The 15,246-nt window shown below is 37.3% G+C and overlaps 1 protein-coding gene across 2 annotated transcripts in view; it reads left to right on the top strand.

The window, feature by feature from the left end:
- The window catches only part of PTN (pleiotrophin), a 99,397-nt gene that overhangs the window by 64,530 nt on the left and 19,621 nt on the right, over window positions 1-15,246 (top strand). For both annotated transcript variants that reach the window (XM_081283774.1, XM_081283773.1), the window contains exons 2-4: window positions 11,193-11,308; window positions 12,363-12,536; window positions 14,744-14,905. In XM_081283774.1, the coding sequence (XP_081139900.1) occupies window positions 11,194-11,308; window positions 12,363-12,536; window positions 14,744-14,905 (451 nt within the window). In that variant the 5' untranslated portion in view covers window position 11,193. The remainder of the gene's footprint in view (window positions 1-11,192; window positions 11,309-12,362; window positions 12,537-14,743; window positions 14,906-15,246) is intronic.

Raw genomic sequence — 15,246 nt, 5'->3', positions numbered from 1 at the left:
GTAAATTAAATGTGTGCCCTACTTTATTAGTCTAATTGATATGCACTTAGTTTAAGCTGGAACTTGGATTCCTTTCTGTGCCGTGTGTAGCTGCAACTGAAGTTCTACACTCATGTACTTGGCACTTTTTAAGGCTCGGTGTTTAAATAAGGCAGCACTAGAAGACCAAAATGACTGTAGCGACAGACTTCATCACAAACATAATCTCTGCTTACATGTGACCATAGAAATTGAAGGCAATGGTCAAATCATTTGACAAAAGACCAATATAAAATGAGTGAGAGTTCAGAAGGAAAAGTATTCTATAAATAAAGAAAAATAAAATAGAAAGTACAAAATCCCCCATAAGAATACAATCCTTCAAATATAATATTGAAAACAGAAAACCACCATTTCTGGTACATTTTTAAAGCAGAATGATAAAGTAAAAATGGCATGTCTACCCAACAGTTCTTTAGACTTTGTAACCTTAAAGTTAGGCTACTCCTAACAGTTCTTTGTATTTCATAAACAAGGTAGTAAAAACTGATTTAAATAAAAAATTAAGGTCCTTTAGTTTTTAAAAAAAAGTCAGAATTAAGATATATTTTAGCTGCTATGGCAGATAATGCTCAGGGCTCAGCATAACCCCTGGGGTGTGTTTTTACATTTCTTTGTGCTTCCCCACCTGTCTTCAATGTGATCTCAACACCAGCCAGAGCTGCTGTTCTTCAGAAATCTGCCCTCTTGGGAGAGAGAGAGATAATTAGCCAGCAAAAATAAAGCTATAGTACAGACAACATTAATTCATGCTTGTATGAAGACCCAAATGATGTGAATATACTTGGTATACAATCAGAGATATGAAAAATTGTGCTCTATATGTGTGCTATGAATTGCAATGCCTTCTGCTGTCATGTATAACAAATTAGAATAAAAAATTAAAAAAAAATAACTCCAGGTAAGGGGTCAGAGATATGTTGGTGAGTGTTATTTTTAGATAGCTTGGTCAGTTACTTGAACCCAAGCTGGTTTTTTCTCTTCTATATTTATCTTATTCATTTATTTAACAAATACTTGACAACTATGCTGTCCTTTGAAGGACTCATTGATTACAAGAAAGTTGTATCTAAGTGAGTAAACATGTTTACTATTACATGTACACATATTAAACAGTCACGCATGCGTACATACATGTATTATTCAAAGACTTTGATCTTCCTCAGAGGCTGTTTGGAATGTCAGCCACTCTGATATCTAGAACTTCAAAAGCCCATTGCTGGGATGGCTGAGAGCTCTTCCTAAGATGAGAATTTGTGACCTGACTATGGTATGGGAACCAAACACCCGTCAATCAGCTAGGGAAGAATTTTAGTTGTGTTTTGAGTATTTGCCTCACAAAACAGCTTTGTTATTTTCTACATTTTGTTTATCACGATTCTAATGTCTGATTTTGTTTTATATTGTTTAATTTTGCTTTTCATTCAATGTCTTGAAAAGAAGTAACTGTAGGAAAGAGATAATTGCTAGTATTGATAATAAAAGAAAAGAAAATGAAGGGGTCTAAAGGCATGATGGCTAGCAGACATCTAGAGAGCTGGGGTCATTTTCTTTTCCGTTTCGCATGCTGCCTGCTATGGAATCAATAACATGAGTCTCATGTGTTTGGGAGATGTAAATGAGAACAGTCTATGGAATGGATATAGCACAGTGCACTCTGAAGGTAAGAAGATATCATTACCCCAGCAAAGTCTTCATTGAGGGTAAAATCAACTTCTGAGGCCATCAAGTTTGACCAGGTAGAAGGATTTGAGGAAGAACTTCCAATCACACAGGACAGCAGAAGCAAGAACTAGTTGATTAAAACACTGCTTCTGGGTTCAAAGAAGAGTAAGCACTTCTTTCTGGCCAAAGATATATAGAGCAGGTATAGGAAGAGAGGGGACGAAGGGGAAGGGTGCCTATGAGAGAGAAAAGTTTGAACTAGTCTAGACAGCGAGGCTTCAGGGGAGTACAGGTTAGAAGGAGAGAAGAAAGGCAGCAGGAGTGTGTCCAGGGACAGGACCATGGCGTGGTGAGGGGGAGACCTGCGTTGCCAGGTTTGCCCAGGAACATTCAGCATTGTCCTTCAATGATGGGATGGCGTCTACGCAGAGGGTGAGTTTGTTGCTTCAGTACAGTTAAAGGTGCAGAGGCAAGAGGGCTGCTGTGGAAGTTAGGAAAGGAAACAGAGGAAAGAAAGATGGGTCAGCCCCGTGCCAGGCACTGTCTTGCCTATTTTTTATGCAGAGTCTTTAATCCTAAAATATTGTGAGGAAGATATTATACCTATGTCTACAACTAAGGGAAATACATTTTAGAGAAAGGAAATGTATTGCTTCCCATTACCCAGCCAGGGTGGGATTCTAACCCAGGTCTGCTTTATTCCCCAACTCTTACTTCTTCCTCTTACAAATTGCAGCAGATAGAGTATTAAAAGAATGACAAGGAAACTAGAAAACTCTAGAATTCCCAAAGTCAATCTCCAGGTTCTTATGATTATAATCAGTTCAAGCACTAAGGGAATCATACACAACCCAAGTCCATTTTTAACTCATTTGCACTGCCAAGTAATGGCACAAACACCCACAGTTATATTATAAAGGGAAAGCCCGATACATTTCCTCTGAATACTTGTTTTAGTTGATGTATTTTTTTTCTTCCTCCTTCCTGCGTGCTTCTGTGTATTTAGAGTTCAGTTAGAAGTAGAAAGCAATTTTCAAGAAGCTTATGCATCTTTGTACAGATTAATAGGGGGCAGAGGTGAAAGGGTTCCTCTTCAAAATGAATTTCCTGCTCTATTACTAAGTCAGAAAATATAAGAGATGAATATTCTGGTATGTTGCATCTAAATAAATAATGGTCATCATTATATTTCTTGGAAAAGGTAAACATTACTTAAAATTGATTTGTTTAGTTGATATTAACTTTGAAATTATGATATTAGGTATTAACTGTATTGTGAGCTGGTAGGACTTCAGGTTTCAATGGGTTGAATCCTGTGGTCCAAGAGGAAGCATAAATTGATTTGTTAAACCTAGGAAGATTAAGTGGATATAAAGATCACAGTAGTATGGGGAGAACGAGGCCAGTTAAGAGCACAAATGGCAAATTATTGAATTCTAGGGTAATTATAAATGTTTGGAGGAAAAAACATGATAATCCAGCCTCAGAAGAGAAGGGAGAAGATGAAAAAGTGATAATTTGGTTCCATCATGCAAAATATTAATCAGTAAGAAATACTCTCCTCCACTGGCTCTTTCTTAGTCATATGTTCAAAGCCCTGCAAGCCACCCCATCAGTCATCTTTCTACAGTCACCCTTCATCAATCATCTTTTAGATTTTTTTCCCCAAATTTATCACCATTGTCAATTATTTTAATTTTGAATTTGTTTACTTGCTACTTGTTCCTTTGTGAACTTTTAGCTTGTATGGCAAGGTTAGAAATCTCATCATCTTGATTGACTCATCTCCAATCTCAAAGTTTTTAAATAATTAAGTAGATGGATACATTCTCAACGATGATTCAATTATCAGTTAATATCAACCTAAGTCAGTATATGCAAAAAACTAAAAATGAGTCCTGCAATAGAGCATATAAATATATTTGTTAACTAAATAAATACATTTCCAACTGATAAATCAATATAAGTAGTTCTTAAACTAAATTAAAATTATTACTAAGTAAGGAAATATAGGAATTGGATTATTTGACTAAAATAAACAGGAAATGATTAATAGTTTATACTCCCTAATTTCTGTCTATAAATGATTTCAATAACATTATGCAAAAGCTGGTGAAATTCTATCTTTGGCCTTAACTGTATCCCTGCTTTAAATTACTTTTTAACAAACAGAGGGAAATACAAATTAGTTGCCTTTCCCTTCTTCTTCCTGATTTTCTTTCTGTACTTTTTAATCAGAGCATAATAAACTGTAATTGGCTATTTTGCTTTTTGCACTATAAACTTTATTGAAGCGCAAGCTTCACAAGGACAAGCCAAAATGCATATTTCAGCATTTGTCACTGGTGTATCATGAGAATATCAATCCATGGCTGGCATAGGGTGGGTGCCCTCCAAAAGTTTAGCGAAATAATGTGTTAATTTTGGGAAGAAGGAGATATGAGGATGTTTTGGGGATCTTCCTGAATCCTCATATGAAAATAGAGGGAGCAAGTTGATAGATGGTAAAACCAAAGCCATTGAGAGATTTAAAGCAAAACTGGGGACAGATTATTTCCCACAAATATGAAAATAAAAGTGGGTGAGAGCAAATCGCTAATAGCCTCAACACCTTCAGGCTACTGGTGTCTGAGAGGAAGCTGATCAGGGAGAATTCCCAACCCTCCCCACACATCCACAAATCATGATGAGCCAATTTGAGAATAAAAGCTAACCTACCAGGACTCCCTTTCAGGTCAGGACCTGACAGTGAGGATCAACAGCTGGGAATAAAACTGAAATTGATCAGAAGAGCACCAGAGAAATAAAGCAAAGTCCAGAGAAAAAGTATGTAGAAGAAAATTGAACCAGAACACCTCAGAAAGATAGCCATTATGTTTTAATCATAATCTTGAGGAGAAAGAGGGAGGAATCCTGTGAAATTAGAACAGCTATCTCCATGTAAATATGAACAAGAGATACATATTGAAATGAAATTGCATTCAATGTGACCATTAAAAAGAGAATACAGAGCATGAGGACTGAACTAATAACCCTACAGGCAATGAAAGCATATTTGTGTGAGCATATTTGAATATGCTCAAGAAACAGAAAAAAAAAGAACTCTGACATGTATTATTATTGTTTAGTTGTAATGTACCCTGAAAGCTCATGAGTGAGACAATGCAAGAAAGTTTGGAGGAGAAACATTTGGTTGTAAGAATCTTAACCCAATCAGTGAATTAATTCCTGTTGCATTTAATAGGGTGTGGCTGGAGGGGATGGGAATTAAGGCGTGGCTATGGGGTATATATTTTGTATCTGGAGACTGGAGTCTCTCTCTGTTTAATTACCAAGATGTGAGTTGCTTCCTTCTGCCACACTCTCCCACCATGACATTTACCCTCACCTTGAGCCCCAAAGAATGGAGCCAGCCTTCTAGGGACTAAGACCTTTGAAACCGTGAGCCCTAAAATATATTTTTCCTCCTCTATAGTTGTTCTGGTCAGATCGTTTAGTCACAGCAGTGAAAAAGCTGACTAAAATACATATTGTTGCAAAATGAGCTAAAAAATGTTAAGGAAGCAATTCAAATTGCTAAAGAACACCACATCCTCCTCATCAGGAAAACTCAGAAATAGGGTGGCAAAACTCAAGAATTAGAAACAAAAGTAAAACATTTTAGAAATGAATGCTAAACTAGAAGGAACACAAGATTGAGCAAACACAAGTCATATCAATATAAGTTGAAGATAAAACAAGTAATTTTCTTTTAAATTAGAAAATATGGAAAGGATTTGAGAGAAGTCATAAATGCTCAAAATAGACAAAGAAATTTGGCCCATAATTATCTGAGAATCTCAGCCCAAAATAAACACCACTAAGCCATATGTTTGAAAGATTTTTGCACTTTAAATTATTATTAGACTTTTCAACAGACATATTTTATGATGAAAGAAAATGGGTGAACATATTTTAGACCCTTAAAGGAAGAAGCCATGAACCATGGAGGTTACATTCAACAAATGTCACTCTTACAGATGAAAGGGCCAATTTGTTATCAATATTTGATAAATTGAATACTATTCCTACAAGCTTTTCTATAAAAATCTACTGCAGAATGAGATTTGGATTGCCATGATAGGCACTGATATAAAAACTAGTGGTCAACATAAACATATAGCTGTTTTTATAACTAAAATAATGAGAATTCAAAAAGATGACATTGCAGGTCATGAATAAAATGTCTGAAGACAGATTAGGAAGCAACTGCAAAAATTTGGGCTAAAAGAAGATGGTATATGCAAAAAGAATTTAACTGCTTTTAGGATTCATAACTGGTATTTTAATATTACTATATATGAGTTTATTTATGTAATGTAGGACAAATAAAAATATTAATTTTGTGATAGTTAATTATGTCATTTTCTATGTCCAACATCCTTATCCAGATTTGGGCTTGAAACATCATTTATTATCAAAACAAAAAGAATCTGTGTGTGAGTGACTGATTTCAGATCTGAGGCAAGATAGACCAGGGACATGTTAGCCTACCTGAGCAAGGACCTTATCCAAGATTGCAAAGGTTATGTCCAAAGAGTTGAAGAGTGAACTTAGGAGAATCACACTGGCCAAAGATGGCACAGTTAGAGCTTCAATAAAGATTAAGAAATGTGCTGTCTTAAAACCCCTAAAATATGAATACATTCATCAATTTATAAGATTAAAGAGGGAAAGTAATTGGCCACATTTTAATAATAATGAAAACTAGGTGATTAAAAGGAAAGAATACAGCATTTATCCAGCATTTCTTTACAAAATGTAAACTGTATAGCAAACTATTAGACAAAGGAAAACATTTCTTTATGGAATTATCCCACATAATAAATGAAAATAAAAAGGTAGAATTAGGATCTCACCATTTGGCAACCTCCATCAGTACCCATCAAACACCAATGGCTGCAAACATCACAGAAGAGCAAGAGCAAAATATCATGCAGCTCCTGGTCAAAGGACAGGACACCACTTATAGTCTTGACAAAGAGAGAGCGTCTGAGTCTGACCTGAGTCTCTGCATCTAGCTGCCAATCTGAGGCTAAACACAAGAGTGTTGCAGTCCAAATTTGCAGTCATCAAAATGTAATACTATTGATTAGATGGCCCGGGTTTTGCAAAAAGTAAAAAGCAAGAAATAGAACGCAATGGAGGGCCATCCTATTTGTTAAAAGCAAATTAAAATACATGTTAAAGTTAGGCAAGTCTAGGGAAGGACACTGAGATAAAGCCCTTGAGTAACGCTAGGATCTAATTACTATTTAAGTTACTTTTAGAGGAATGGGGCTGGGATTGTGATGAGGAACACCTACACCCTTCTGATGTCACTTTTGCTGTGATACTGCGTGAGCACTGTTGTTGTAAACTCACTTTCTTAAGTACATTCTACATCTTGTGGCATCAACAAAAGCCAGAGACATTTCAGCATGAATGCTCACTCCTCCATTTCATGCAGAGATATTTTCCACCAGCAGAATTTTTAATGAGCATCAACTAAACCCTAGAGCTGGTCTTCAGGACTTTTATTAAAAAGAAGAGGAAGACTGCCTGGGGGGGACGTAAAAGTATAGTTGTAAGGAGAGAAGCTTTTTCATGTTTCACACGAGCTTAAGTACATCAACATATTTCCTAACTCTCAACACAGGACCTCTGGACTCAAAAGAAATACCATGGGTGAAGATCTGTGAGTTTCTATTATGCCTTAAGAGTAAAGGCAAGATGAATTTGTGCCCTGATAAAGGTGAACAACCCCTTAGTTGGCCTTAATTAAATGATGTCTCTCTCCGTTTCTTTTTTGTTTTGTTTTGCATTTGGATAATACTAGATAATGTAAAGTGTATGCTTGTTTTTTCATTTTCTTTCTTTCTTCTCTCTCCTCCTTTTCCTCCTCTTCTCCTTTTTCTTCTATAACAAACATTTAAGTAAAGAAGATGTAAGGGCAAACCAATTTTGCTCATCAACTAATAATATATTTCTTCATATTTGGAATCATCTATATGTCTACGTCTTGCTATCATTATGACAATCCTCATTAGCAGTTATACTACTGTCCTACATGGTATGTCCACTTCACAGATATGAAGAATAACTCCATTCGATAGGGTTTTCCAAGATACTCCCCCAAAGTAAAGGGTGGTGTTGAGGTTTTAGCCATAACTTCTGCCTTGAAATCCCATATTAATCCATTCCAACAGATCCCCAGGGGATAGTTCCCACCATCCCTGTCTTGAGTTTACACCAGATGTCACAATCTTAAAAATTCTAGATCCCATTACAATGCTTTAGGAAAGGTGAGCTCTTTTCTCCTAATCAGCTATTTCTCAAGAGAAGAGATTGGCTTTTAATAAGTGAGCACTGTCCCCTAGGGTTAGTTTCCTGAAGATGAATCCTTGATTTTCAGACTTCATTGAGATAACAATAACTTCCGGACACCACCATTCTTCTATGGCAATGTTCAACTCAGTTGTTAAACTGTAGGAAATTACATCTTTTGGGGCAAGTGCAAGAAAGAAGGCTGTAAAAGGAGGAGGTGAAAAATAAGTAAATAAGCCTCATTCTCCCACTGTTTTTCCTCAATATGAAAAAACAAATGTCAGTTTGTTAAGCACAAAGTTTATGCTACTAGGCTCATTTGGCACCTTAACACCACCCTTTACTTTTGGGGAGTATCTTGGAAATCCCAACCAATGGAAAATCCCAACCTTTGCTGGGGAACAGGCAGGGTTAAACTCTACACAGGAAGAGCTTTTGCCTTCACCTGGTGCTTAGGACAAATGAACAATCAACTATGCAAATACCACAAGCAAGGGGAACTATTTATCTGCACATATACTGATTGCTCAAGTATTTACTAGGACAGGGAGGCACCAGCGGGCTAATTAGGTATTGTTGAGGCACATTTGATGTCTGGGATAAATTTAATAATCCCATTTCCAAACCTCTTGCTCTTTTCTTTTAAATAACTTTTATTCCTTTTTATCTACACAGAAAATCTAAGTTCTCAAGATACAGACTTAAGTAGCATGAGGGGCAAAGGAGGAGGAAAAGGAAGGGAGGATGCAAAGAAGAAACAGAAGCCTGGGCTGCACACGTCTGGTGCAGGCAGCTCACGGCAAACGTGGGCTTGTGCGCAGTTTTCCCTTAGAATATTTAAGGGCTGAAATTCGCAACTGACCCACTCCTTAAAATTCTAAATTGCTCTGAATCAATATCAGAAGCAGGCAGGGCACATTTCCTTGGACCATCTCTCCAACTCTCATCCCAGTTCCCATCCCCCCTTCTTTCTACTCAATTCATAGTTCAGTTATGAGCATTCATTTAGTGGATCACTTTGGGACTCAAAAATTCACATGAGAAGGAAATTCTTGGTCTGTGTGGCTTTTTATCCTCTTCTCAATAAGTGAATGTAACTTGCTTAAGAGATCTTGAAAATAACGTTGAAAGTAAGAGGTTTGCAATGTAAAACTAGAAATGCTGAGGTTTGAGTTTGTGTATGACAGCTCCTTTGTTTCCACAGCTCTGGTGTATGTGTGTGCATGTGTGTACGTGTGTGTGCATGTTATTGTGCTATTTGTGGAAGGTGGAGTTTTCTCCACTTCTGCCAAGTGACCATGGTTCCCTGGAGGACTCCAAGGTGCTTCTCACCCCTCTTCCTGTACATGTCCTACCAGAGTAGGGTGGATCGTCCCATTCCTTGGTCAGAAATTTTCCTTAGGAGCTGTATGTTCTCAGTGGGAATTTCCAAATTCTCCTAGTAATCTAATTCACAATAGGCTAAACACTTCAGGTGTTCCTAGGTAATTGTTAAACATGAAGGCAAATCCATGGGGTGTTTTGGAAAGAAATTCATTAAAATTTAAAAGTTCAAAGCTGAAAAGTTGGTTGAGTTTTAAGAAAAGTCAAATGAAAAGGTGACAAAAACTCAAATGAACAGTTTTTCTTGCCAAAGTGGTTAGTCATGGAAAGAAGGCTCTCAATCAGCCTTAGGAGAAAGTTGGAAGACATCCATTTTGGTTCACTTTACAACTAATAATTTTAAATGCTATGTGAATGTTATGAAAATTGTAATCATAGAGATGCCCAGGGTACTCAACTGTGAGAACTCTTACAAGACTTGGAAACCAGCAAATCTAGATTGGCTTCTTATGTTATTCATGCCCCATGAAAAGCACAGCGGAAAAAAAAACCCTCGGAATCAATAAGAACCTTCCTGTGTGACCATTATTTGGGCACAATCATAAAAATTTAGTATTAGGAAGAATGAAACATCCAATATTAGAGTGTAGAAAGTGATGGAGATGGTTGGTGAATAGCTCGCCAGGGTATGTGACTCAATGAAATGACTAAATGACCAAAACATTAATTTTAATTCTGAAGTGAAATGAGCCTTATTCATACAATGGATCCCAAGTGATTGGTTGAAAAATAAAGACTAATAAGAGACAGCATATCCAATGTCCCTGAAGTAGGGACAAATTCACCAAAAATGGTATCATTTCAAAGATATTTTTGAATGAACATAAAGTGGTCTCAATATTTTATATATATGAATGGTTTTATTTGGATTAGAGTGTAAAAACAGCTAAAGTCATCTATTGCCACATTTGGAATAAGAAGTGCTCCGAGCTAATGACCACAGACATTTGATCCCCTGGGTGGCCCTGGGCCTTCCACTGAGACTTCTTTCAGGGGTGTATTGGCGATGTGACCTATATCTATATGATACTAGTTTGTCACAAGTGGCTTCAAGATCTAGAGGGTCTTTCTAATGTTATCTGGGGATTTTGATTCAAGTCAAATGTGGAGAAGAATTTCAATTATGAGTGAATATAATGACACCTCTCTGCATCCTAGAATTTAGAGACTCTTGAGAAAATAAGTTCAGAGCTGGTGCTGCCTGTGTCACAGGTGTGCTAGTTTTACTTCTGTGCTCCAATCTGTGGTCGATTAATGAATACCGGAATAATGATGAGTGAAAAGATCCGGGAAAGCAATAAAACTATCAAAGCCATTAGTTATTAGCAATGCATCTAAAGAGAAGAAGTAAACATAGTCTTGTATGAGATAATCTTTCATTATTCAAATGAGCCCTGTAAACTACAATGCCCTGGTTGTTTCTAGGAATTATCAGGAATTCTGAAGATGGTTGTAGCTGTTGATGCTATCAGCAAAATTTGCTATAGGAGTCTGCTAAAATACATGTCTTCAAAATTCTTTCACTTCCATAATTCCTGGAATTATGTGGAAAAACTTGCATTTTATCTGTAAATACTTGACTCGTCACAGAAGATCATGTATTTCGGCAGCTACTGGGGAGAAGAGATAAAATTCTGCTTATAATAGTTGACATGCATCTTTCTGAAAGCCAACATTCCACAAATGTAAAGTGGAGCCCTTCCTTCGTCTCTCTGTCTGAGGTTGACATCTCTGTTTCTTCTTTCTCTCGTTATTCCTAGAATGCAGTCCCAACAGTACCAGCAGCAGCGTCGAAAATTTGCAGCTGTCTTCTTGGCATTCATTTTCATTTTGGCCGCTGTGGACACTGCTGAGGCAGGGAAGAAGGAGAAACCAGGTAAGCATCCTAAGAGTTAGGATGGCATGCCTCATTGATTAATAGCCATCGAACCCAGCTCCCTGCCTTTGTTCCCAGCTCCCTTGCCTTTAATCCCTCCTCCCCCCTTTTTTTCTTTCTTTCTTCTAATTATTTACAAGCAGCAGAAACATCTCCCTTATTTTTTCCTCACTGTAGGTTCTGGAATATGATCATATTAGGGGGTCCCTGTATAGAACATTGGCTATTAATCAGGTGCTTTTATAAAAGAAGAGATTCTTATAATGAAGCCTAAAGAATGTGAGGAGACACTGTGTTAGAAATAACAGCTCTTAGTCATTTAAATATGTCATCTCTCTTCCCCAAATAATGTCACACAGGATGTTTGTTTCAATCTTAAATTTACAAAGAAGGAAACTGAAGCCCATGTAGCACCTTCCCTGTGTCACTCCCAGAGTCAGAACAGGCTGTGGAGTGGGGAGTCTGCTTATGTCTGTGTTATGTCTGTTATTCCATCCACAAGGCAGAAAGGGATGTCCACCTGCAGTGAAATAGATAATCTAATAACTGTTGGTTCTAATAGAATGTTTTCTCTTTCGGCCTAATTTTTTCTGAACATCTAATTTTTAAAAATACTTTTTTAGTTATATTTGGAACACAATACCTTTATTTTATTTGTTTATTTTTTATATGGTGCTGAGGATCGAACCCAGCATCTTGCATGTGCTAGGTGAGCACTCTACCGCTGAGTCACAACCCCAGCCCTTGAACATCTGATTTTTTTTTAATAGAAATATTTGCTTGTAGAAAGAGATGTCAGTAAATCACTTAGTTTAACACATATAGGAGTTAAACTAGTAGTAGTTCTACCTCTTCCTTCAGTTTTATTTCTCTCTTTGCTTGATTACTCATTGATTCGATCAGTTGACTGACATCTGTCACATTCCTCCTGTTTACTGGACAGAAGGTAGAGGTAAACAGCTCTCTACAGTTAAGGCTCTCAGGATGAACCTAGTTTTATCTAGGAGATAAACAGTTTTCTGAATGTTGGTTATTTTTGGTTCTTTACTTCCAGAAAAAAAAGTGAAGAAGTCTGACTGTGGAGAATGGCAGTGGAGCGTGTGTGTGCCCACCAGCGGGGATTGTGGGCTGGGCACCCGGGAGGGCACCCGCACTGGAGCCGAGTGCAAGCAGACCATGAAGACCCAGAGATGTAAGATCCCCTGCAACTGGAAAAAGCAATTTGGAGGTAAGACTCTTTCTACTGTGCTACTGCTTTAGTCTATTCTGAGATAATTCTGGTGTATTTCCATCAAATGTCTTTTTGAGTTTGGGTACTATTTCTTTCTAAAAAAGTTTATTTTATCAGCTGCAAGATGACCACACATCTTGTCTAACCCCAGGATTTCTCAGCTTCTGCACCAGTGAGACACTCTGGACCAGGTGATCTCTTGTTGTCTTATGCAGGATATGTCCTGTGCTTACTGGTTTCCAGTGACACTTCCCCCCCAACAGATGAGTAAACAAAAAATATCTCCAAGTATTAATGGCCAAATTTGAACTAACTTCCTTTTCAAGTTCCCTCTTTCAAGTTCCTTTAATTTTCTTTCCCCATTTTATTAACTTCCTTTTCCTTATGTCCCTCTGTTACACTTAAGCCCTCTCTCTTTGAATTCCTCTTCTCCCTTCACATAAGTTTATAGATTCACTTATTGATCAAACAGGGGCTGGTCATGGCCAATTTTTATAGATTTTTTTCCTCTCACTGACTGCTCAGCCTCATGTGGATCTGATCTGTATATCTGAGGCAGATTCTCTCAACACTTTCAACCTCAACCCAGTATTGAACACCAGGTGCTTTGTCTTTTGTGGCCATTGTGGGACCTAATACCCCCAATGTAATACCTGTGTGATGGAGAAATGCAATGTACACTGGTCTATTGGCAAGTTGAAGAAGGCCAATGCATGTTTCTTTCTCTCTGTAACCTTTGGGGTACATTTTTTTCCAAGTTCTGGGGACTGAACTCAGGGCCTCACACATGCTAGGTAAACACTGTACACTGAACTACTTTCCAAGTCCTTGGGGTACATTTTTGAATGATGAGGAGCTCAGTAAAGGCACACTGGGCTCTGGTTCAGATACATTTTAGTTTTGCCTATGGGAACCTTAAAATTCCATCTATGAAAAGTTTAACATCTTTAAGGATTGGCATATATATATATATATATATATATATATATATATATATAATATTGGCATATATATATATAAATATTGGCATATTTATATATATATATATAAGGATTGACATATATATAATGTTTACAGATATATATATACACACAAATATATATATATATATATATATATATATATATATATATATATAAACAGGAAAAATATGAAGAAAGTACTAGTAAAAAAGTGAGCAAAACACATTAGCAGACATTTTAACAAAGAAATACATAGGTGGCCAATAAGCACCTGAAAAGGTATTCGACTGTTTTTCGCCACCAGGGAACTGGGAATTGAAACCATAATGAAATATCACTATACACATGTCAGAGTGGCTACACAGAGCAGCTACACAGACAAACATAGTGGTAAAAATACTAAATGCTCGTGAGGGTGCAGAGAACCTAGATCACTTGTAGTGCTAGAGGAAATACAAAATTATTCAACTGCACTTGAAAGGATTGTGATGCTTTTCTCTTAAAAAACTAAACATGGATTTACCATGCAATATATCAGTTTCTTGGTCATTATCCCAGAAAAATGAAAACTTCTCTTTCTACTAAAATATGAAAGTTTATAGTACTTTTATTTGTAATAGCTAAAAAGTAGAGAAAGAAAAATAAACAGATATCTTTCAACTGGTGAATGATTGACCTAAATGTGGTATAACCATACCATGGAAGGCTAGTCAGCAATAATAAATGCAGTCTATTGACACATAGAACTTTGGTGGATTTCCAAGAAATTATGCTAAGTAAAAACAAGATGATTTGAAAAGGTCAGAGACTGTTTAATTTCACTTACATAACATTCTTAAGATGACAGAATTAAAGAGTTGCAGAAAAGATTGGTGACCAGGCATTTAGAAGTTAGAAGACTGTGTCTATAGATGACGATGCACAGGACCTCTGCATTAGGAGCTGTTCATGGCATTGGTAGTGATGTGCGTTGACATGACACACAAATTTAAATAGACACACAGAACTTATTCTGTGGCAGGTTTTGTGGTGGTGCTACCAGGCTAGAGTTATGCAAAATACCAGGTTGGAACAAACTGGGCGAAGACTATATGGAATTTCTTTGTATCACTTCTAACGACATCTGTTAATCTATAATTATCCCAATACGAAAAATTAAAAACAGAAGTCTACCATCATTACCATGGCATCAAAACAGAATCTCTCAAAGGTTTGTGTCTTATTTGACCCTGCCTGCTTTAGCCGAGTGCAAGTACCAGTTCCAGGCCTGGGGAGAATGTGACCTGAATACGGCCTTGAAGACTAGAACTGGCAGTCTGAAGCGCGCCCTGCACAATGCCGACTGCCAGAAGACAGTCACCATCTCCAAGCCCTGCGGCAAGCTGACCAAGCCCAAACCTCAAGGTAGGTCCCTGTCCTTCTTCCACAACTTGAGTATTTTACTGGACTCAGGCACAATCTCCAAATGTGGGATCCTGAATTTTCTTTCTTTTTTTTTTTTTTTTTTTTTTTAGAGAGAGTGAGAGAGGAGAGAGGAGAGTGAGAGAGAGAGAGAGAGAGAGAGAATTTTTTTTTAATATTTATTTTTTAGTTCTCGGCGGACACAACATCCTTGTTGGTATGTGGTGCTGAGGATCGAACCCGGGCCGCACGCATGCCAGGCGAGCGCGCTACCGCTTGAGCCACATCCCCAGCCCCGGATCCTGAATTTTCTAGAAGGAAATCTTAGCGAGCCCCTTAAGAAA

This window comes from Spermophilus citellus, assembly GCF_964194105.1.
Source record: "Spermophilus citellus genome assembly, chromosome: 3".
Lineage (NCBI taxonomy): Eukaryota > Metazoa > Chordata > Mammalia > Rodentia > Sciuridae > Spermophilus > Spermophilus citellus.
This window is presented reverse-complemented; position numbering and strand designations above follow the sequence as displayed.